The sequence below is a fragment of the Phyllobates terribilis genome, unplaced genomic scaffold (genome assembly GCF_046119375.1).
Source record: "Phyllobates terribilis strain yellow unplaced genomic scaffold, ASM4611937v1 Scaffold_12__6_contigs__length_324123572, whole genome shotgun sequence".
Classification (NCBI taxonomy): domain Eukaryota; kingdom Metazoa; phylum Chordata; class Amphibia; order Anura; family Dendrobatidae; genus Phyllobates; species Phyllobates terribilis.
In genome coordinates this window covers 256,616,090-256,641,000 of record NW_027362772.1, presented here as the reverse complement: position 1 = coordinate 256,641,000, position 24,911 = coordinate 256,616,090, and the positions used below count along the sequence as shown (strand labels likewise).

Here is a 24,911-nt window from a genome sequence, read left to right as displayed (position 1 = left end):
CGGTAGTTCCATTTGCTCTTGTATCTTCTGCTACCCATCCGGGTTCCAGTACCGTCAGCTGGTTCTCGGCAGTGCCTTTGGATTAGGTGCCTCCTTCTCGGTATCCAAGTTCCACCAACGTCTGCTGGTCCTTGGTAGTGCTTTCTGGCACAGGTACCTCCTGCTTAGTAACCGAGTTCCAGTAACATCAGCTGGTCCTCGGTAGTTCCATTGGCTCTTGTACCTTCTGCTACCCATCCGGGTTCCAGTACCGTCAGCTGGTCCTCGGTAGTTCCATTTGCTCTTGTATCTTCTGCTACCCATCCGGGTTCCAGTACCGTCAGCTGGTTCTCGGCAGTGCCTTTGGATTAGGTGCCTCCTTCTCGGTATCCAAGTTCCACCAACGTCTGCTGGTCCTTGGTAGTGCTTTCTGGCACAGGTACCTCCTGCTTAGTAACCGAGTTCCAGTAACATCAGCTGGTCCTCGGTAGTTCCATTGGCTCTTGTACCTTCTGCTACCCATCCGGGTTCCAGTACCGTCAGCTGGTCCTCGGTAGTTCCATTTGCTCTTTTATCTTCTGCTACCCATCCGGGTTCCAGTACAGTCAGCTGGTTCTCGGCAGTGTCTTTGGCACGGGTACTCCCTCCTGCCCAGCCTGGTTCCAGCACGCCAGCTGTTTCCGGGTAGTGTCAACGTCACTTTGCCTCCAATGCGTTGTCCTGTCGTGTTGCGGTCGGGTTAGCCGACTCTATGGTGCCTGCAGTTTAGGTGACTCCTATGTGGGCTGCGGGATCTGGCAATGAAGGCTGGTTCCATAGTGCCAATAGGACAAGCACCCTCTGTAGGACTGTGGGTTTTGGTAACTGCGGCCGGCTCGCGGCCTTGAACTTTTTTTTTACATGGGTACCTTCTGCTACCCATCCGGGTTCCAGTACCGTCAGCTGGTTCTCGGCAGTGCCTTTGGATTAGGTGCCTCCTTCTCGGTATCCAAGTTCCACCAACGTCTGCTGGTCCTTGGTAGTGCTTTCTGGCACAGGTACCTCCTGCTTAGTAACCGAGTTCCAGTAACATCAGCTGGTCCTCGGTAGTTCCATTGGCTCTTGTACCTTCTGCTACCCATCCGGGTTCCAGTAACATCAGCTGGTCCTCGGTAGTTCCATTGGCTCTTGTACCTTCTGCTACCCATCCGGGTTCCAGTACCGTCAGCTGGTTCTCGGCAGTGCCTTTGGATTAGGTGCCTCCTTCTCGGTATCCAAGTTCCACCAACGTCTGCTGGTCCTTGGTAGTGCTTTCTGGCACAGGTACCTCCTGCTTAGTAACCGAGTTCCAGTAACATCAGCTGGTCCTCGGTAGTTCCATTGGCTCTTGTACCTTCTGCTATCCATCCGGGTTCCAGTACCGTCAGCTGGTCCTCGGTAGTTCCTCAGCTTTCTTGTACCTTCTGCTACATTTCCAAGTTCAAGCTTTTTGAAATGGTTCTTGGTAATCACTCTGGATCTCCCTGACGAGGACCCTGAAGACGAGGACCCTGAAGACCAACCCTAAGAAGACGAGGACCCCGAAGACAATGACCCTGAAGACGAGGACCCTGAAGACCACCCCGAAGAAGACGAGGACCCTGAAGACCACCCCGAAGAAGACGAGGACCCTGAAGACCACCCCGAAGAAGACGAGGACCCCGAAGACGAGGACCCAGAAGACCAACCCGAAGAAGACGAGGACCCCGAAGACGAGGACCCCCGAAGACGACGACCCTGAAGACCACCCCGAAGAAGACCAAGAAGATGACCCTGAAGAAGTTGACCAAGAAGACAAAGAAGAGAAGACAAGCACCAAGATACAGAAAAACAAGAGACAGAAAACCAAGAAGCAGAAATACAAGAAGCTGCAGAACAAAAAGCGGAAGAACATTAAGCATAAGACTAAAAATCAGAGCAAAAGATAATATCTAAATTATAAGCAGAAGATGACTAAGCAGTGTATGGGGGTGAGTCCGTTCCTCCTCGTGGTGCCCCTGGAAAAGACCTGCTGCTGCAGGCCAAACTGAACGCGGACAAATCCTGTTGTAAATCTTTTGTGACGGGCAGAACGAAAGGTGTAATGTCCAACCTTTTATAGATAACAACTACAGGAATGCCTGTCACAAATAAGAATATGATGAAGAAGAAGAATATGAAGAAGATGAAGAAGTAGAATATGAAGAATGTAAAAAAAAGAATAATACGAAGAAGGTGAAGAAGAAGAAGGTGAAGAAGAAGTGGATGAAAAAGATGCTGAGGATGATGAAGGAGAAAGTGTGGGAGAAGTAAAAAAGAAGGTGAAGAGCATGGAAGTAGTGAAACATAAATATCTGACAAAATATAAAAATACTTAACATAGTTAATATTTCCGTAACTCAGAACATAATAAAAAAATATTAATTCCTGCTATTCCATTTGACTGGGCTAAACCTCTATGCCTTTATTGTCTCCCCCACCTCCCCCAATACATTCTACATTATTCTTAGTTGTTTTCCTTCATGTAGAAATAACCTACAAGGAAAGAAAGGGTTTATTTTAATTCCGATATTTATGTCCCATTGACTTGCATTGGTTTCCGGTATCGGAATCGGCGATATCCGATACTTTTTCGGTATCGGTCCGATCCAATCCGATCCGATATTTCCCGATATCGGAAGGTATCGCTCAACACTACTAAAGAACCATTTTAGAACACAATGGTCATCGTCCTCGTCTATTTTTAAAAAGGGGTTTCCAATTTCTGAAGTTTTTGGAAACCCCCCCCCTGTAAACTTGCTTCCTCCTTATATTATTATTACTTTGCACCTGTACCACAATGTGTCCCTGTATATATTCCATGCAGGAGCATTACATCACATCTATACATTTCATGGAGTAGAGTATATACCGGCATATACTACTTTGGAGAAACACTCACCATATGCTTTCTGCAGGTCAGTGGGACGAGTATGTGACAGCGTTTATGGACTAGTAGTTTGCAGTTGATACACTTGTAGCCTTGCCTCCCAAGGCCCCATATCCTTTCACTGCACTGGCCACAGTAGGCTTTCTGAAATTAAGAAACAAGTCATTAATATTGTCTGCAAGCCAGTCATCTCACCGTTCGCCATCCCATAATGTATGTATAGCACTAAGTGACACAAGCATGATTCCATCCCCATCAATAATGGAATAGCTTCATTCACGATCCCCCCACTGAACATATAGCAGAGATATACATGCCAAGAGTTTCCCAGAACAATTTGCTAGTAGTCGTATGCACTTATGTACTATAAACGTAATGCACACATCAGGAGACCAAGCCATAAAACATCTGAGCCGCGCACATGACAACTGCTCTCCCATTGTTCGCGTCTATCCTGAATTTGTAGATGAGCATTCCCTGCTTTTGGAATAAGATGGAGGGGTACGGTCATGAATGACTTGATGCTCCAATCATTGTCTATTTCTGTCAATGGAACTGAGAAAAAGTGCAGCAAATATGGCGCTTGGCAATCTGTCAGTCCCATGGACAACGACTTGGTCAAGCACGACCATATGCCTACATTCAATACCAAATGCAGTGAGGAAGAATGCTGGATCAGGAACCCCATTCTAGTAATCCATGGGGGTCCCCAGCGATCAATGTCGATCAGCACCATTTGTGAGCAAAGTCCTTTAAGGAGCACTCCAGCAAAAATTGATAAGCTCTGCTCTAGGTATATCACAATGTAAGGAAATCGCTGCATGGCTCCGTGATACAAATAACCCCAAAGATTGTATGGTGATTACGGGGGGGGGGGGGGGGCGTGCATGATTTCTAAGTGTAATACATCATTTTGCCTGATTCTGTTCCCATAAAAAAGCTTTTGTGACCTACTTAGAAGACATGCTGCCAATTTAGAAGCAGACCAAACTGGTCTGACAATATGGCCTATTGTTGTCGTTAACACAAAACTAGATACTGATGAAGTGGTACATGACAATAACTGGCCACCTCTGCTTGGTGTACATTGCAACAAAAAATAAAAGACATGAAACATATTTCAGGGTATAGCTCTGTTCACATGTTGGGATCTAATTGTAATGGATCCAGTTGTAATAAATAAAAAAAAAAATTAAAAACGGATGCAAACTGATACCAGAGATTTTTATTTCCTTTTTCTTGCTCCTCATACAGAAAATAAAAACGGAAAAAAAATTCAGACATCTCAACAGTCTGAAGATATGTGCACATGACATCTTTCTCAGGCTCAACTCCTGAACAAGTGCTGCTAAACCATCACAAAAAATTATCATGCACAGCAATTCACAGTCTATTGTCACTTTTTTCAACAGATTCAGGCTATGTGCCCACGATGCAGAAATGAAGCAGAAAATTTCTGCAGCATTTCTGCATCTCCCTGGCAGAAAAAACGCATGCAGATTGTGCATGTGTTTTTCCTGCAGAATACATGCGGATCCACATGCGGATTCACATGCGTTTCCGCATGCAGATTGACAAGCGCTTTCCAGGCGATAGCATCACTTGGAAAGTGCTTGACAACTAGGTCACACTGTATAAATCTATGCAAACAGCATGGATTTATACAGTGTGAACCGTAAAAATTAAAACAAATAAAGCTATACTCACCCCCGAGGGCCCGGCGTGGCTGCAGCGCTCGTTCCTGTCTGGTTCCCGGCTGCCGGCATATCGCGAGACAGAGCGGTGAAGGGCCTGCGGTCACATGACTGACGTCACCGCAGGTCCTCAAGCGATGCCGGCATTCAGAGAGAAGCCGCCGGACAGGTGAATATAACTTTATTTGTTATTTTATTCTTTTTTACAGGTACAATGGTACCCAGGTCTGGATGAGAGTCTCCTCTCCTCCAGAACTGGGTACCATCCGCACATAGAGACGCATAGAAGCCGCTTGTAAAAATGTACAGTCGCGGTTTCTATGCGTCTCAATGCAAGTCAATGCCGGGAGTTCCGCTGCGCTTCCGCAAAATTAAATGACATGCTGCGGATTTTTGTACGCAGCATAAACTCTGCGGAAAAATCCGCAGCATGTGCATAGAACATGCGGAATCCCCTTGGGGACCATGGGGTGCGGATTACCTAGCATTTCACAAGTGTTTATCCTGCGGAAATTCCGCAGCATAAACGCTTGAAAAACGCTACGTGGGCACCCAGCCTCAGGGTTCGGAAACTGTGATGTAGTTAAAAGAAAATGTGAGATGTTCCGCCAGGAAGCTGCTTGTTAGTTATATACTTTGATTTATAGTAAAACAGATGAAGGCGAAACAGCCAGAAAAGCCGCTTCAGGTACAATAAAACACCAACCTTTTCCTGAAGGAAAACATTGGTTGGTAGCCCAGAGTCTTAAAGACATCATGTGCACATACCCTAAAGAGAACTTTCATGTAGTATTAACTAATGTGGCGATCTCCAACCTGTTGTTCTCTATCTAATGGAAAACTCGCGCCGTGCACTCCCGACCGCCGCAGGGATGTGCAGTTTACACAACTGGTGAGGTACTGGTTGGAAACTACTTATCTAATGGCTGAGAACAGGATTACATTTATAATGGCGGCTCTCAATCTGGGGATCCCATTTAACATTACTAGTCCCTATGATGAATCAGAGAACAGTGCATTTCCGCCTGGAGATCGGGAACATTATATCACATTCTCACTTGGCCATCTTAATAGGATTATTACTGGCATGATATGATAGCATTGTCAATAATTCCATCTGCGGCCCAGCTGCAGAACGTTGGAAATGTGAAACCACAAGATAAACCCCCCCAACTTCAAAGCTGTCTAAGAAAAGCAATTAAATCTATTTTACTTGAGTAATAAATGTTGCATTGCATTGATTATTCTCTCAGTATAGCAAGCATGGCGCTGGGAACTATACACAAAGATGCAAATTACAGTGATAAAACGACATTCGGCACAGCTCAGGGATGAGGTATTGTAGGAGCCCACGCTAGCTCTAGCTTTTGGCTGTGAGACACGCTACTTACAATGATCCATTTTATCTTCCTCGTATATAAAATAAAGCAATATTTGGTAACACATTGCATCCCTTAGAATGTAGAATACTATTTTTTTTATTTGATGAATCACTTACTCTGTTAAAGCGTTTGGCTTGAAACAGATGCCCATTCACTCGGTAGAGCTTCCTCCATCTTCTGGCCCCTCGACGGTAGATTGATTCTAGGAAGAAAAGAAATGTGTAAAGGAGAAGCATACTAAGCCAGCACTGCCAGGCACAAAACTGCAAGCCGCCTGCAACGGGGGGGAAAACAATTCAGCTTGTTTTTAATAATCAATGCTAAGCACTGATGCTTGGAAAGATCACTTCTACTGCAAGAGCTAAGATTTCCATGACAGGCTCCAGATCGAGAGCAGAGTACAACCCGCGTCTTCCTTCTCACATCCTCCTCCTCCCACCACCACCATCACATCCTCACATGATCCTATTCTGGTTAACAGACCTTTCTAAAAGGCTTCTAGCTAGTGGATAAACAGGTGAAATGGGAAGAGGCCATGCTTTTAAAGAGACAGCTATCCCCAGGCAGATCCTATTCCAGATCGCTTGCAATAGTCAAATTATGTGTCACAGAAGAAAAAAAACAATCGATTCAACAAAACATGCAAAGCATAGTAAAATAACACCATCGGAGCATGTTCACATAGGGCTGAACTGCTATGGAAAATGTTCTTTGCAATTTTTGGGACAAATTGCAGGGACAGCTGCAGCATCAAATTGTGCAAATTTGCAGCTATGCAACGGGTAAATAACTAAAATTTAAACCACTGTATTCATCTAGATATTATGTCTCCCTAAGCTGGTCTTCTGTACAACCCGGCCCCCTGCAATGACATCTCGTCCCATCTGACTGTTGTAGCCCGAGATTGGGACAGTATGGTGGTCGAATTAGGAGACCGACAGGGCACCAAGCAAGGGAGCTAATAAAGCACCAAGGAAGAGCAGTATATTGATTTTTTTTAAAACTTTAAAAAATGTGTTTGCATTGCATTGCAGATTGTGCTGTGGTAAATGATGCGCACTGAGTAATCTGTAAAAAAATGTTTAAAAAAATCGCTCTGAGCATAGGCTGCCATTGTTCTCGGCAGCGCACGTCCTATTTACATAGGACGATACACCGCCGAGAATGATTATTTTTTGGGCTGCACAAAAGATAATTTCACCCGATGAGCAAGCGTTTTGCTCATTCATCAGATTGGCATCTTGTTTACACGGCAAGATAATTGTGAAATGGGCATTCGTAAGAATGCTAGTGCAAGATAATCTTTCCATGTAAATGTACCCCTTCGTATGTCCTTATTTCACACTTATACTTTACTAGATTGCTCAGTGCCCATAGGCTGCCATTGTTCTCATCAGTGCAAGTCATATTTACAGAGGAAGTTACACCATCAGGCAATCAGAAGTCCGTTTGCACTATACTCGTGAAACGAAAGTTAATAATACTCATTCACAATTACCATGCATTGTAAATGCCCCATATGTCGTGCCTTCTGTGAGGAAGATGAGGCTTGGGTATGCTTGGGATCATTGCACTTCCAACAGTGCAATGATCCCAAGCATACATCAAAATCCACCAAAGATTATTATCAGAAGTCCTGGAGGAGTCTGGAGCAGCTATTAGTGTCGCTCATCTTGAATTCCTTAGAAAATCTTTAATGAGATCTGAAGAATGGGGTTGCAGCACAAAAGAAAAATAATAAATAGTGAACTGAAGGCCAAGGTCCATGAAGAATGGGCTAAGAATCCTAAGGAGTGCCGCTAGAAGCTGGTTTCTGGCTATATATCATGTTTGGAGCATGTCCTCACAGCAAGAGGGGCTGAACTAAGTACTAAACCCGCTTGTCATGAAGGAGGAGCTAGACTAAGTACTAAACCCGCTTGTCATGAAGTAGGGGTTCAACTAAGTACTTAAACACTCCCATCATGAAGGAGGTGCTCAACTTTGTACTAAACACTCTTATGAAGGAGGTGAATAATTCTGAACCTGCAGTAGTAATCAAAAAAGGCATTTTGTGTTGAGTTTGGAGAAACCACTTGTTATATTAGTTGTATTGAGTGGTTTACATTGCAATAAACCAATGGAAAAAAAATAACAGCAGAAAATGTTTCAAAATGCTGCTAATAAACCATATTTACAATTGGAGGTGAATCATTTTGATTGCAACTGTATATAGCAGAAAACACAATAGCTGACAACGAAGGCTTCGTCAGTCAGTCTTCCCTGGACAAGAGAAAATAAAATTAATAGAAAATTATGCAAAACTCTGCAAAGCAATCACATTAAATCCTGTCAGTGTCATGTACATAATATGAAATGTGCAAATATCTCCTGGAGCAACCACCAGTTCTTAGGCTGGAGATTATGTGGAGACTTTTTGAAGTGTGACAGATGCAAGTAACTCTCAATATTCCTCTGGATTGCAGTAGTGAAAATGAGCATTGCTACTTTTTTTTTTTTGCATTCAAAATGTTTGGTAAAGAGCAGACACAAATGGATACTGCGCTACATGAACAATTTTACACTCGGAAAACCATTTGGCTCTGATTCAATAAGACTGGTGATGTGCGAACCTGTGTTAATGAAAGATGCGTTTGAATTAGATGTGCCAAATACATTGAGAGGCGCACGCTTCTTAAGGAATTTGCATGTGCTTCATTTCTGCTGTCATTTTGGGGTGCAAATTATGATTAAATTTGAGGGTTGGCCTTCGCCATGTTCCACACAAACAATCATTCTGTGCACATCAAAGGGCAGTCCACCTGTCTAAACATGGTAGTAAACGACTAATGATCAGTTTCTAACTGATTGGTGGTCGTTTACGGCTGCTGGTCCTCCACACCCTTAAGAAGTGGCGGTGGGTTACAGTTACAGAAAGTCATCTTACATGCAAGGAGTCTAATGAGTCAAAGAGATAGATGATGTCCTGTGACACACAATACTACTTTATACATTTCCAAATCGCAGATCGCCCCTTTAAAATAAAAAAAATAATGAATGAATACCAAATTTTTTTTTCCTTTTTTTTTTTTATTTTACACTACCTGCTGCTCTCTAAGTAAACCTGGAAATTAAATTAAAAAAGTGCTTGAGGGCCTGCACAGATAAGCGCCGTAGAAATGTTCAATATTAAAATCCATAGCAACATTAGTCGTGCGTATTTAATATTCACTATCTAGTAAATCTACAGCTTTCGAAATCCCTAATCACGCCCCAGAATGGAACAGTTTGACATTTAAAAAGAAACAATAGAAACTTAAAGTGCGGATGAATTAATTAAAACGTATCTGTGTTCTGTAAGACGCTATTATGACGAGGAATATCATTAAGTGTGAGCCATTCCACTAACAGTCAGGTTCAGACATTTACACATCTTGGTTTTGTAGATTAAAAAAAAAAAAAAAACTAACAAAAAATAAAAAAAAGTTACTTTTGCTGCAATGTTGCAAAAATCAAAAGCTTAAAAATCTCCCCCCCCTGTAAGAATACAGTATTTAAAATGAGCACAGACAGCTAACATTTACACACATACTGTACATACTAGAAGGATTCGTCAATCATGGGTTCCTTGTAACTGTCGATCTATTTTGCATCTATGAATACAATAAATTCCTAGAAAAGTAAACTACTTCAATACCAATGACTCCTATACAGGCCTGGCCAGTAACGAGAACCTGTCCACTACATTCAAGTAATTCGTTGCTTGTTTACTGGCCTGTGTGAGACCAGAAAGCTTGAGAATACGATCATTCTGTCCCCATATCAAGTGCACATTGTTGGCATTTACAGAAGGCGATGTGCTGGCCATGACGAGTTTTTTATACTAGCATAAAAATAAAATCAACAATTGAATGAGCGTTTTGTTCATCGGGTGATTGCCAGCATGTTTAAATGGGCCAACAATCAGGAAGAAGCTTCCTACCAACGCTCATTTGCCAACTATCGGCTCGTCTAAAAGGGCTCTAACAAGCTCTATGGATAAATATGGATAGGAGCTGGCTACAACAACTATTTTTGGGAAAAGAGTCATCTCCTATTTGAAGCCACTTTAAAAATGGGAAAATACTTTTACTATTTTACAGATTCATGACTTTCACAGGATATGCTATACAAGTTGGATACTTGGGGGTCTTCCCTTTGGAACGCCTACCTAATGAGAGTCCTTTCTTGCATACAGTGTCCATGCCTTCTGATCCCCGTTCTAAGTGGAGAGCTTGCCGCATAGGTGTATGTGTATGAGTCGGTCTGTCAAGTTTACTAAACATTACGTAAAGTGCCACACATAGAAACCTCTCCATTTGGTGTCCACTTTTATGCAGCAATCTCTCTCTCTATATCTCCATCTATCTATCTCCCTCTCTCTCTGTATATATAAAGCAAAGCAGTCATCAAAGCAAAAGGTGGCTACTTTGAAGAACCTAGAATATAAGACATATTTTCAGTTGTTTCACACTTTTTTGTTAAGTATATAATTACACATGTGTTAAATTCATAGTTTTGATGCCTTCAGTGTGAATGTACAATTTTCATAGTCATGAAAATACAGAAAAATCTTTAAATGAGAAGGTGTGTCCAAACTTTTGGTCAGTACTGTATATATATATATATACACACACACACACACACACACACACACACACACACACACACACACACACACGGATCACTCCTTAATTTTTTTTTATTTTTATCAGAATAGATGGTTCTCCAAGCGAGAGGGCTATGACAAATAAAATTCCCAGCTGATTCTCTTGATATGGTCCTAAACCAGAGTTTACAATGCAAATTAGTAAAACTCAAATCTTGTAACAGAATGAAAGAATGAAGAGAAGTCCCCTTCAATTGCAATTATCGTATGAATACAAAAAAAAAGCAAACAGCATTTTCATAGTTCATTAGTATTCGATAAGTATCATGTAATTGTAACTGTAGAAGGTCTATGGCCGCACAACCAGATCTGAAGTATCTTTACAGTAATCTCCAAGTGATTCATGGTTCACTGGGGATCTCATCGCGACCTCAGAGATAGAAGAAGTGATGTGAGATAAAACGGCTAATGTAAGATGAAGAAGAGGAGCAATAACAGAGGCAGCAGAGAAGGGCAGGACCTCGAAGACAAAAATCAAATGAAAAATGCTCATTTATCCCACACATCCCAATAAAAAACAGAAATAGGGAGCTGAACTCTCTAATGAAGTCGTGCATCAGGGGATGGGCTTTACAATGGACAGAATGAAACAACGACCACACACAACAAACATGACATAATTATATCTCGAGGGCACCCGCGCACAGTGCCAGTGTGGATTAACATGGGAGCTCTGTGGGTCCATACAGACCACCTATATGCACCTCCAATTCTATACAAGACATGGAGGGGTTCTTATTCTAAAGGAATCCGCAAGAAAAAGACTGGTCCTGCTGCATCAGCATGAAAAAGACTGGTCCTGCTGCATCAGCATTACAGAGATACGTTTCAGTATAAGCACTTAATACAGGGAAGATCTAGTAGTCCCGGTGACTCTTTTCCATGGGCTAGTGTGCTGCTCATACAGTGTGTGTACACAAGCCCCAAATTTTTCAAATTAACCAAGCACATTATTGAAGCACATTTCTTTAGAGGGACCGGTTGTAATTATTCAGTCAATTACCTATTGATAGTACAAGAATGTGTGTCAGGAGCCTACAATCACAAAATGGCAAGACCCTTAGGCCATTCCTTATTAAGACATACCCATATGCAGTAAATGGTAATTAAATAAAAATTTATATTGCACAAAGCAAAGTCCACATCGAAATGAAAATTCGTGGCCAAGTACAGGACAACCTAGTATCCCCCCATCATGCTCACAGCAAAAGAACTGCATTCATTTTTGCAGTGACTCATTGGAAAGGACAGTCTGCTGCTCTTTCCTGCAACAGTTTAAATTGACCTTTCACTAGATTTTTTACTTTAAAGGGAATCTGTCAGTACGAACAACCCGCCTAAGCCGTCTATATGGGCATGCAGGTCATAGGAAGCTGGATAAAATTAAACCTTGATAGCTGCGATATGATAGCTTATTCTCGGCAATCCAGTAGGTGTTACCAGTGTGACATGTAGATCAGTAGAGCAGATTGTCACACTGTTAATGCCTCCTTTCATTTATAATAGTTTTGGAGGCAGATTCTCAGGGAGAAAAATCAAAAAACTAGATTTCTCCGGAATAAGACATCGGACTACAGAGATCAAAGTATCAGTTTATATGAGCCTGTAGGTCATAGAAAGTTGAATAGACAGCTTGGGAAGGTTAATACTACTGACAAAATTCCCTTTCAGCGGAATACCACCTCCAGTTTCTTTTTCTTATGTGCCTCATCGTTCCAAAGATATTCCTTTCAGTAATAAAGAGGCAATTATTCCCTTCAACCTACTACTATTAATAATAATTTCCAAGCATCTCCTACCCATTACAACTTTAAAAGTAGCCCGCAAATGGATTTCACATGGATATTCACTGACTTATAAGACTTGCATGGGCAATTTTGATAGATGAAGAATTAAAAAAAAAAAACTTACAATTTTAATTACCCCCCCCCCTTCCCAAAACATTAGATATAGATATAATTTTTCTTAGTATTGCTGCTTATATATCTGGCAGTCCTAATAAATTATTATAATACTTATCCCTTACAGTGATTGCTAAAGCTGAATTGAAGAAAACATAGAAATGGCAGAATTGCTGCTGGGGTCGTATAGACCCCAATAAAAAAAAAATACAACACTTGTCAACCAAAGAAGCTATATTTCTTGGAAGGCTCTGACCACTTGTACACTGTGTTCCAAATTATTATGTAAATAATATTTTCTCAGATTTTCCCAAATTACCTATATGAATTGCAGTTATTGTAATTGTATTCCAGTCAAATAACTATTAGAGTACAATTGAAAGGTTTTTGTACAAACTGCCTATGATAACAGTATATTTTTTAAAAAATAAAACACTCAAAATGCACTCAAAATGCATGTTCCAAATTATTTTGCACAGCAGAGTTTTCAACCTTTTCATTTTAATAAAGAACAAAAAAATGGTCATTTTTGAAATTATAAGCATTAGCAGGTTATTACAAACTGAAATCAAACAGTTTTCAACTCAAAACTTTATTCTAGGTGATGTTACATTTGCACATAGGACCCCTTGTTCGAAAGAAGCTTCTGAACTCTCTCGTCCATTGAATTTGTCAGGTTTTGGATGGTTTCTGCTTCAATTGTTTTGCATGAGGACAGAATACCCTCCCAGAGCTGTTGCTTAGATGTGAACTGCCTCCCGCCATCATAGACACTCCTTTTGATGATGCTCCAGAGGGTCTCAATGGGGTTGAGGTCAGGGGAGCATGGGTGCCACACCATAAGTTTGTCCCCTTTTAAGCCCATAGCAGCCAGAGATGCAGATGTGTTATGTGCAGCATGAGACGGGGCATTATCATGCATGAAATGATCTTGCTGCGGAATGCACGGTTCTTCTTCTTGAACCATGGAAGGAAGTGCTGTTTGAGAAACTCAACATACATTATGGAGTTCATCTTTACCCCTTCAGGGATCCTAAAAGGGCCGACAATCTCTCTCCCCATGATTCCAGCCCAAAACATTACTCCACCTCCTCCTTGTTAGCGCCGTAGCCATGTTTGCATGGGGTGTCCATCAACCAGCCATCCTCCACTCCATCCATCTGGACCATCGAGATCATTTCATGCATGATTATAATTTCAAAAATGACCATTTTTTTGTTCTTTATTAAAATGAAAAAGGTTGAAAACTCTGCTGTGCATAATAATTTGGAACATGCATTTTGAGTGCAGTTTGAGTGTTTTATTTTTTAAAAAATATACTGTTATCATAGGCAGTTTGTACAAAAACCTTTCAATTGTACTCTAATAGTTATTTGACTGGAAAATTACAATGACTGCAATTCATATAGGTAATTTGGGAAAATCTGAGAAAATATTATTTGCATAATAATTTGGAACACCATGTATATCGCTCTGCTCAGTCCTCCTGCTCTAGAACATTCGGTCATAGAACACAAAGCTTTTCCAAGCTGACAAGTTCCCTTTAAATACAGCAAGATGATATTGTTCCCATGTATTAGTGATGCAACAATGCCTCTTTCTTACATCTCGCTTTGTGCAGCAAAAACTACCAGACCATGGCCAGAGAGTCGCAGAGCCCGTTGTGTTCCCTTTATAGCACAAGCCTCAATCTTCTCCAGAGAAGCACGGAGACTGCAGACATAAGAACCATTATGATGTTCTGCATATTAGGCACATTCAATAAAAATAATAAATGTGATTTTAATACACATAATACATTCTCATATCTGGAAAAGTACACTGCAAATAAACTGTATTGTCTGTTTCTCAATGTAAAAATCACGAAAAGGTTCTTAAAAGGGAACTGGTCGTAAAAAACAAAACAAAAACACTATTCGCCTAACGATATGGGGCTCATCTGCAAGTCAATAGCGTTCTGAAGGCACATGGCCACTGCACTGAGAGCACAGTTGCCAAGAGGAAATGAACTTTATTCCTCCTGGCAGGCTTTGTTGATAGCGGTGGGCCAACACGTCTTCAGTCACGGATCAGGATTAGAGGTGGCTGTCAGTCAGTGCTGGGGGCACGGTTACAGCCGCCGCTCACTGTATACTGAGGGGTGACCAAAGCCGCGCTGACCCACCCCTATAAATGAAAGCTAAAGCCTGCTGGGGGGGTAATAAAGTTAATTTCCTCTGGGCACCGGGGCTCTCAGCGCAGGCACCGGGGCAGCGTCACAACGCTATTAACCTCTAGATTAACCCCGTATCTGCAGGTTAATAGCTTTTTTGTACATGACAGATTCCCTTTAAAGCAGCACTGCATCACTTCTCAGTCTGCAACCTAACGCATGATTGTGTTATGTGCACACGTTGAGTATTTGCAGCAGATGTTTCTGCTGCAAAAAAGCTGCATAAAATACGTGCGTTCATGATGCTTTTGTTATGTGTTTTTTCCTCATTCATTTCAATAGGTGAAAAAATGCTGCAAATAAGCTGAAATAATTGACATGCTGCAGATTTTTTAATGGTTCAAATCTGCAAGGAAAAAATAAGCAGCATCTGTATGAGATTTCAGAAATCTCATTCACTTGGCTGCTACTGTAAAACGCTGTGTTTTTTTTTTTCCTGCGGCAAAAACACAGCATGTAAACAAGACCTTAGAAAAGAAAAAAAAACTGGATTTTCTCTAGTGTTGATGGGGTGTAGTGCAATAGAATTGCCTTTAGATGGCACTATACACTTTCCGATAATCACATCTACCATAACCTGTATGAGATGACTGGGGTGGGGGCTACTATATAGGAATAAGTAATTCTGAAGTCCAAAAACCTAACAAATAATAAATATGTCGGGGAGAAAATGTAACAATCTCAATGTCTAAAACTGGCAACAAATTGGAACATTCTAAAGCGGCAGTTAGAAAGAAAAAATATTTGAATATTTGCTGCCGTGATTCCAGCTCTGATTCCCACAGACTCCATTAACAACAATACATGTTCTTTAGAAAACACTTTAATGAATAGTAACATCACTTAATATAAAATATATCCACGCTCGTCCCTGGATACCTATTAATAGACTGGCCAGTCTGGAGCGAGCTACTGCTGTTACCATAGCAACTTGGTGTCATAACAGCTCAACTGGTGTGAAAATGTATCCATTATCCAGGCCCTACTGGTGTATTCTCAGACTTCTATTTTTCTGCCTCCCCCTTCCACAGAAAGGCCTATTTATTCATTAGCAATATGAGGTTTTTGTTATTTGTTTATAATAGGCTAGCATTGTGTGGTTTTTTTGCTTTACAGATGAATGTAGATATATTGTTTTTGTGCTACAGTAGATGAGTAATGTTGAAAACAAACAAGTAATTTTCTGAGTCATTGCAGTCAAAGGCAACTTGTCAGTATTCTCTTACTACAAAAACTAGTGGTATGGCTGCATAGGTCTTTGTACATATATTATTATTATATGTGTATGTATATTATAAAATAATATAATATATATGCTAGTGGTGAGAAATCAAGACAAGGAGAGCGAGACTAGTGATACAGCTCTATAGGTCAACAGTAAGAGTCATACCTGTCTTGTAGTAATCTGATGTGCCAAAGCTGAAAAGTCAAACTAGGAAGCCACATGCAAATTAGCCTGAAAGTGCATTGGGGGCGTGGCAATGCACAAGAACACACCGACATGTTAAGCAATGCACTTACAGAACAATTTGCACAGGATTTCCTAGTTTGATTTCTCCGCTCTGGCACATTTGATTACTACAAGTCAGGTATCACTTGTTGTTGCACTAGAACCTACACAGCTGTACCACTAGTGTCAGAAGTAAAATGCGCCAGAAAGCTCCTTTTAAACTTTCAGGACCCAGAAAATTATTTTTCCAACATTACTCATTCAACCATAGGTTAAAATCAGTATCTATCTATAAAAGCATCAAAACAAAATGCAAACCTATTAAAGCAGGTATCATTTTTTATTGTTGTACGAGGACCTATAAATCTGTACTACTAGTTTATGTTGTAAAAATATCCTGGCAAATTCTCTCTTCAAGGGAATCGGTCACCACATTGAGCTAGGTAAACCATCAGTATGGGCATACAGGTTATAGTCTGAATAAAAAGTGATCCCTGTCTGTCTTACATCTCATGTCTTGTTGCGAAGAAAGCATCTTTTATGACGTTATGTTAAGGAGTTCTTCCAGGCTATGGGTAGGCTGCTGTCGGGAAGAAAACGCTGTACGTCATTAGCACGTTTCTCCTGATGAGAGGAGAAACGTGCTAACAAAGTGCAAAGGCAGCGTTTTCTTCCCAACAGCAGCCTACCCATAGCCTGGAAGAACTCATTAACATAACGTCATAAAAGATGCTTTCTCTGCAACAAGACATGAGATGTAAGACAGACAGGGATCACTTTCTTATTCAGTCTACACCAGTAGGCCCATACTAATTGTTTACCTAGCTAAAATGTGGTGACATATTCTCTTTAAAAAGGGAAGAATCACACAGCCGTTTAACTTGGACCAGGATCGCAATGCAATGCTCGGACTGGCCGTTGGCTTTACAGATTAGAGCATGATAGCTGCATAGAAATCCATGCCATCACACTCCTGTCGGGAAAGCCGACGGCCAGTCTGAGCATTATGTTGCGATCCTCGTCCAAGTTTAACAGCCGTGTGACTCTCCCATAACTCAAGTATTCCACGCCCCATGTCAAAAAAAAGCAGGGGTCTGCTTAGTAATATTTTGGAAGGGGATTTATCAATAATGCAAAAAAAAAAAATTCGAAGAGTTGCCCATAGTGAGCAATCAGATTTCAGTTCTCATGTTTCAGATGCCCTTTGTAAAATAAAAGGTATGTGATTGACCATGGAAGCCAGACTAGTTTTGACAAATCTGCACTAATAGAGGTTTGAAAAATCAGATGCAAAAGTTTGACGATAAAGGGGTTTCCTATATTTGAGAAAAATTGGCTACAATGAGAAAAAAAACTGTGCAAAATAAGGAAAGGAGACTATTCTCAGCCTTCTAAATTCCATCAATCAATTGGTACTTGCTGGTCTCTTCTTGTTTCCTGGATCAATGACGTGCCAAAGTCAGACACCGCTGCAGCCAATTTGTGGCCCCAGCAGTGATGCTAGTATGTATGGTACGTGACAGCTGAGGCCAGTAATTGGCTGTGGCCATCATATGAGCATGGATGGCACATCATGGCTGAAGGAAGTACGGTAAGCAGAAAAACTGTGGGAGGACTTAAAGAGGTACTTTTTTTTTTCTATTTGTACTCTTCTCCTCAAACAAATTTCTTAAAATAGGAAATAATTTTCATGCTTTATTTCTACCTGTTTAGTACATATCTGTCATGTAAGCTCTGACTGTTCAGTGGCTCCATTTAGCCATTGTGGCAGTCTCACAAGGCAAGAAGAAAAATGCACATTGCGCTGTAGTTGCTGTCAAAATGACAGACACCATGATGAACCTGAGGTCAGTCAGACGCCATTGGCATTAGTCATAAGAATATTTTCATATATCTGTGCTCGCAATCTATGGGGGACATGGAATATCTCATTAAAATATTTTGTTAAAATACAATATACATCGAGGGAATAGACCAAAGCCCTCTCATTCTCTGCCAAGAAATAATCTGATCAGGTAACTTCGTGACCGAGGATGCAGCAGCAATACACCGGAGGGAAAGTTTTGTGCTTTTCTATTTGAATTCAGCACAGGCATCTTGTAGAGTTCGGCAATTACGGTAGAAAATCATGTTATTATATCGGTCTGCACTGAATCTAGATGTACAATCTCTGCCGCACCAGAGGGAGAAGAGCGGCCAAGAAGCTGCATCTCTAAAGGATACAAGGACAATTTCTAAACATTGCCGTAGAGTAGGTCAGCGAGGGTGAATACTAGTTTACATGTCTCCGGAGTTCAAAGCAATCCTTGTCTGAACTAGCTATTGTATTACAAGGGAGAAGAAAAGGCAGATTTGATTTTATTTTGTTTTTGAGAATTTCAGATACATGCAAGATGGACTCGCAAGGAATTTTAATGATATGAATCTTCACAAAATATATACTCTACATTACCTGTCAGGTCTACAGATATTTTATTGCAATTCACAAAAACCTCTTTTCTTCTTAATCTCAAAAGACTGACCAAACAGAAAGACAAATGTGAACAGGTGCAAGCCAAGAGAGCCACTCTATATGTAACACACTTAAGCTGCACTCTGAAACGCTATAGCATGCAAACAATGAATATATGACACTGGAGCTGCATTACTGCTGGAGCAAAGAAGTTAAAAAAATGAAGATACTTAGCTCCTAAATTGTCCAATAATGAGCTAAGTACCTTCATTTTTTAACTTCTTTTCTCCAGCAGTAAAGCAGCTCTAATTTCATATATTCAATGTTAGCATACTATAGCGTTTCCGAGTGCAGCTTTAATCTATTTTCTTCTTAGACACCTGTGTGAGCATCTTAAATTTTTGCATAATGCAGAACCCCAAATCTGTGACATACAGGTCATGCTATGGATATCTCCTACAATCTGTGTAGATCTATATCCCCACCTTTGAATGGAGTTAATAATAATGCACTCCCCTGCATAGTGCTGTACATACATACCCCATGTACACTGTATACATGGTAAGGTCAGATCTTTCGACATGTTTGTTTAGTAAACACTGGATCATATATTTTCTTTTAACTATACATTTTTACTGATTCTCTTTTATACATATGATGAATTGAGTGGTTAGCAATTGGCTGTGTGTCCCTGCACAGTCTGACACTGTTCAATCAGTGCCATCAGTCCCATACTGTATGGACACATCACTTTGACAATAAAAATGGCAACACCCAGCTGTCAATTTATTCATAAACTTCCCAGGAGCCGCAAGTCATGGGCGCATTCCGGCGCGGCTTCAGTCACTGATCAGTAAACAGCAAGTGGTGGCTGTAAGAACCGCTCAGCAATTTGATTGACAGCTCACGGTGCAGTGCATCTGAGGAGAGCTGGCTGTCAATCACAGTGCCGATGCGTGCTTACAGTCATCGTTCACAATGTACTGCGTGGTGGCTGTAGCTGCTCTATGACTGAAAGCTCCAAGGAAGAATAATGTTAATTTTCTTCCCGTAATCACGCTTTAAGGTGGCCATACAGCATTGGAATACTATTAACCTGCACATTAACCCTGTACCTGCAGGGTGATATCATTTGGGGATATAACAGGTTCTCTTTAAAAGGTATTCTCGTCCAAATTTCTCAAACACTGAACTAGTAATAAAGAGACAAGGAGATGTAGAAGGGAAAATTGTTGCATGGCTAGACTGACTAGCAAGAGGAAATATGGGGGGGGAACCATGTATTCTTAGGTCCACATACTGATTATTATTACCCTAGTATAGCTTTATAGCCGTTTTTCTGATATAAAGCACTAAAACTACTGCTGCTGACACATTGATATCATGTTGTAACTGTCTGGGACGTTCCCTGCCTTCTCTACTCCTTTTTGCTTTCTTTTGTAGTTCTATCTAGTGGTACCTATAGGCAGCCAAAATGTTGGATATGAATCCTGTGTATAGAAAGGAGTTCTGCATCAAATAAAGCTCATACTGCTCAAAAGATGCCTAAGATTTAATTAGTAAAGAAAACCGAACATGTTGATAATCCAGTATGGTCAATATGATCTCATTAGTTTTTCATCTTTTGCATCCAGATGTGTGTGTGAGGAACTTTATATTATCCTTTTGTCTGACAAAGTGTACTTTCATTTATAGCACTTATCTGACTTCTTTGCCCCATGGAACAGAGCATGCTCTAATGCCACGTTTACACATTCAGTATTTGGTCAGCATTAGTAAGCCAAAATCAGGAATCGAACGATCAAAGGAAAAACATAATAGAAACACCTCACTACTTCTGTATTCATCACCCACTCCTGGTTTTGGCTTACAAATACGGATGCAAAATACTGACCAAATACGGAATGTGTGAACGTCGTTTAAGTTAAGAATTTCTATGTTATTTCCAACCCATAATTGCAATAACCATAGCAGATCTTTATAGCGTTTTACATTTAGTGGGTTTTGCTTTTATATGCATGAAGTAGGGAACGTCCACACATGGCAAATCACTTGCTGACGGTCCAATATACATTGATGTTTTTTTTTATTTTTTATCTACACACCTTTGGAGAAAGATAGATTCAAAATGGATTTTCATTTTCAGAATTTTCTAGAACAAATCTGCCACCTGCAAACATTTGTATGAATGCGTATCAGGCAACATGGCCGCGAAGACGACTCCTGTAACTAAACATCAGCAGGTTTTTGATGCAACAAATCCATGTAAATTGACAATCAGAAATAATGCAAAATCCTTTACAAGCAACTTCCAGATGCTTTTGAGTACAGATTTCCTTCCATCATGACAGCATGTCTATCAAAATGAACTTGTGGCAACATAAAGGCAGAAGCAGCTTCTATGTAACATGAATATGTATGAAACTGGGAATTAGCTGAGCAGGAAAAACATAAATTAGAACAAAACATCACATTGGAACAGCAATTAAATTAAAAAGGTGCTGCATGCAGTCAGCTGGCGACAAGAAGAGTCGATCTAGATTCAGGAGATGAAAGCAGAAATACAAAATAACGTAAACCGTGTCTGACCTCATTACAACACCCTCGGTACACGCTCCACTTTTTGTCAAAAAAGCTAGAAAGAAGAGGATGTGGTGCCCCGTTATTCTACTCTGATGCTTACAAGCAGAATATTTAAAGGATAACTGCACTTTCAATTAACTTTTCAGAATAAGCTGTGCCGTGTGTACATGAGGAACAACACTTTCTGGCTATTACATTACCTATATCCCGCATTTTCTCCAGTTTTCCCCTCAATAGGCTTTACCTTCAATTTGCAATTCACTCCGAGCTGGTGGAGAGAGACTAGCTGATATGATAAATCCCAAATACAATACAAAGAGGGATTCCTGATGGTCATTCCTTTTTTTTAGCAGACTAATAAGCTGCAGCAGCATAGAGAGAATTAATACAGCAGTACTGAGCTGTGTAGATATGAATTCAGCTGTGGGTGAGGTAAAATACTTGTAAGAGAGCTCAGCATGGTCTTTCTGAGTCTCCCTCTGCTTTCTTTCCAGAAAATATAGAGTGTTGTTTCACATGAACCCACAAGAAGATGGCAGGCTACCTTGTCTGAGCAAAACACATATGAGCTGGGATTTTTTTTCCCAGACTGGATGTGGAGTACAGGAAGCAGGAGGAAGGGATGAAGCGGCTCATAAGTACAGAAAGGAACAGAATTCTCTGATGAGATATATTGCAAAGTATGTCACATTCACCTGTACTATTGATTTATGAAAAGTCTGTTGAAAGTAGTTGTCTTTTAAATCACCCATACACGAGATAGCTGTCTGACAAGTATCTTGTGGCTAAGCATTCATGTGTTTTAAATGGGGAAAGAGGGAAAACGCTTCTAGTGGTGGATTATTTCTCCTGACAAAGGTTCAGGTGCCTGAATTTTGAATCCCAGATTATTTTTTTAATTCATTATAATCTGTGAAGAGTTGTGCCCCCCCGCCAATATCAGCTGGTTCAGATTGAGTGGACAAAAGCAGATTTGATGAGGCCTTTTTAGGTCTTTTTGTGGCAAGACCATCCTTACCAACCAAAATGTTGCCACATATTATGCCAACATGCTATTTTACTGAAGATCAGCAGAGCCCTTGAATTGATTTTCGCAGCCAAGTGGACTGGAAGTACTACAGACGATAACCTGCAAAACAGCACAGCCATCAATCACTTTAAAAACTACAATATCAGTGTGATTTTTTTTGTCCAAGCTTTGGCCGCTACTCATGAATTTACCTGTTGTAACAGAGCTGCTCTGCTTTATGACCATCTGTATACGGGAGAATATATACGTGTTTGTTCTTGGGAGTGTTACAAGGAGATTCCTCATACACATTATACCAGACTACTCAATAAATATGAGATGCAAAATGTCACCTTCATAGCATTAAGCAAAAAACGATTTATGTTCTGGAAAGGGAAGAGAGCCTTTCTCGGTGGTTATAAATAGTTATCACAGCAGGACAGTCTAATATGAAGCCTTTATATCCAGCTAAGAGTGCGAAGCTCAGATGATGCGGAGAAAGACGTCGGCTCCCTTCTGCATCATCGGCATTAGATCATGATAAAGCACACAAAGCAAACCCCTACAAGCCAGATTGTACTTTCTATAAAAAATTATAAGTGTTTAATCTGAACAGATAAAAAAATACAACTCTGATCTCATTGCATAAGTGATATATAAAAACACATGGTTAGGAAGAGGGAAGTAAGCGCCATAAGAGCTCTCATTCTCGATCACTGGCCATCAATAATACGCATGCTGTATGGGGACAGAATGATTTTGTTTTTAGGACACAAGACACAGATAGTGGCTGTCTCTCCTGTTCACACTGAAATAACATTATAGCTGAAAAAATTGAGCATTATTGTGTACGGGGCAGTCAGAAGTGATTGCTTTTTACCAAATGCTCGTTCAGCCGACAGCCATCACATGAGCATTGGCAAACAAGAGCAGTAAAATCTTCCCACTTGCAGAAATCCCTACTTTATCTGACATATGTCCAGCTCTGAGAGTCCCCAGACACACTTAGGTCCAATTTATATAGACCAATCAAGGCCGGTAAACGACATGCAAGCACATCAGCGAGCGCTTAATGCCCTGTTTAGATAGGACAATTATACTTTATGCACACAGAACGATGGATAATACGATCATTCTGTGAATGCAGATTATCAATGTTCTTGACAGCACATATTCTGTTCAATTTGGATGATGAGCTGCCAAGAACGATGATTGTTAAATGGTTTATCCATGACTTTTTTAGGGCCGAAAAACTAACAGGCAGGTAGTTACTAACCACCTGCCTGTTCCCAGTGCTGATCTCTCCCGGCTCAGAGCGGTCAAAGACGGATGGAAGTCACAACGACAGAAGCAGCTGCTCTTCCGCTCTGCTGTGTGGACGGAGTGTGACTGCCGACGTCACGCCAGCTGGCTCCCCACTGCCTAACCGCGGAGAGCTGGTAATAAATCAGCATGACAGTGGCCTAATGCCCCATCGACAGAGCAGGAAGAGCTGTTGTGTTTACGTGGAGCAACTGAATCGCTGGCAGAAGCGGTCAGTGACTGATCTGGGCCAGACACTGGTATAACAGGTAGGTAGTTGCCTCTGTTAAAAATAAATAAATAAATAAAAAAATAAACAGGCAGATAATTTTTACCATGAACCTAAAAACCTAGTACTGGACAATCCCTTATTAAATGTTGCATTCTCCGGTGTTAAAAAAGATTAAAAAAAAAAAACACAGATACTCGTCTCCCGCACCGATGCCGCTCCAGTGATGATGGTTGAGCGTCTCAGTGCTCACGTGAGAGTTGTCATGTGAGCGCTGCAGCAAATCAGTGGATTCCAATGTCCCATTACGCTCACACTTTCCTCAGACGTCCGAGGGAGGTGTGAGCACTGCAGCCAAACAGGGGATACAACTCTAACATGGCATAACAATATCACAAAAGGACTGGGGGACAGAGCAGACACTGCTGGAGTCATCTGTTTTTTTTATTAAACGTTAGAGAGTACAGCATTTAAGAAGTGATTGTCTGAGCAGTGAACAATCCCTTTAAGCAAGCTGAAAAAATCATCTTACCCAACAAAGAAGTGTGATTGATGGCTTGTTTGGACAGGTCAAAAATTGAGAAACTAGCATTTCCAGGAAGCCTCACTCCAGATTATCATCCTGGCTCTATGGGCCCTAATACAGGGTGGTCCAAAAGTAGGTGGACAGAAAATAACATTTATTTTGATTTATATATAAAATTATATTTACTAACACAAGCATAACATTGACTATTAAATTTTATTCCGAAAAACAATACAAAAGCCCTTAAATTTTATCAACGCAGGTGCTCAAACTGTTTTCCATTACAATTTGCATAGCTTTGAAGTCGCCTCTTACGCTTCGACAAACTCTTTTGCACAAGTCTCTTTGGGTATTAGTTTCTTGAAATGCTTCTCTTATGTAATTTTTCAAATCACTGACACTTTTTGGTTTTCGACTATAAACTTTGTCCTTGAGTACTCCCCAAAAGAAAAAATCCATTGGGGTCAAGTCTGGTGAACGTGCCGGCCAATCAAGTGGGCCTCTTCGGCCAATCCATTTATTAGGAAATGTTTGATCAAGATACTCGCGGACTACTCTTGAATAATGTGGAGGGGCCCC

The 24,911-nt window shown here is 40.8% G+C and overlaps 1 protein-coding gene across 4 annotated transcripts in view; it reads right to left on the bottom strand.

The window, feature by feature from the left end:
• Positions 1 to 24,911, bottom strand: part of PRKCZ (protein kinase C zeta) — a 184,998-nt gene that overhangs the window by 56,990 nt on the left and 103,097 nt on the right. For all 4 annotated transcript variants that reach the window (XM_073656892.1, XM_073656891.1, XM_073656893.1 and 1 more), the window contains 2 exons: positions 6,098 to 6,183; positions 2,918 to 3,049 (listed from right to left, as the gene is read on the bottom strand). In XM_073656892.1, coding sequence (XP_073512993.1) covers positions 2,918 to 3,049; positions 6,098 to 6,183 — 218 coding nt within the window. The remainder of the gene's footprint in view (positions 1 to 2,917; positions 3,050 to 6,097; positions 6,184 to 24,911) is intronic.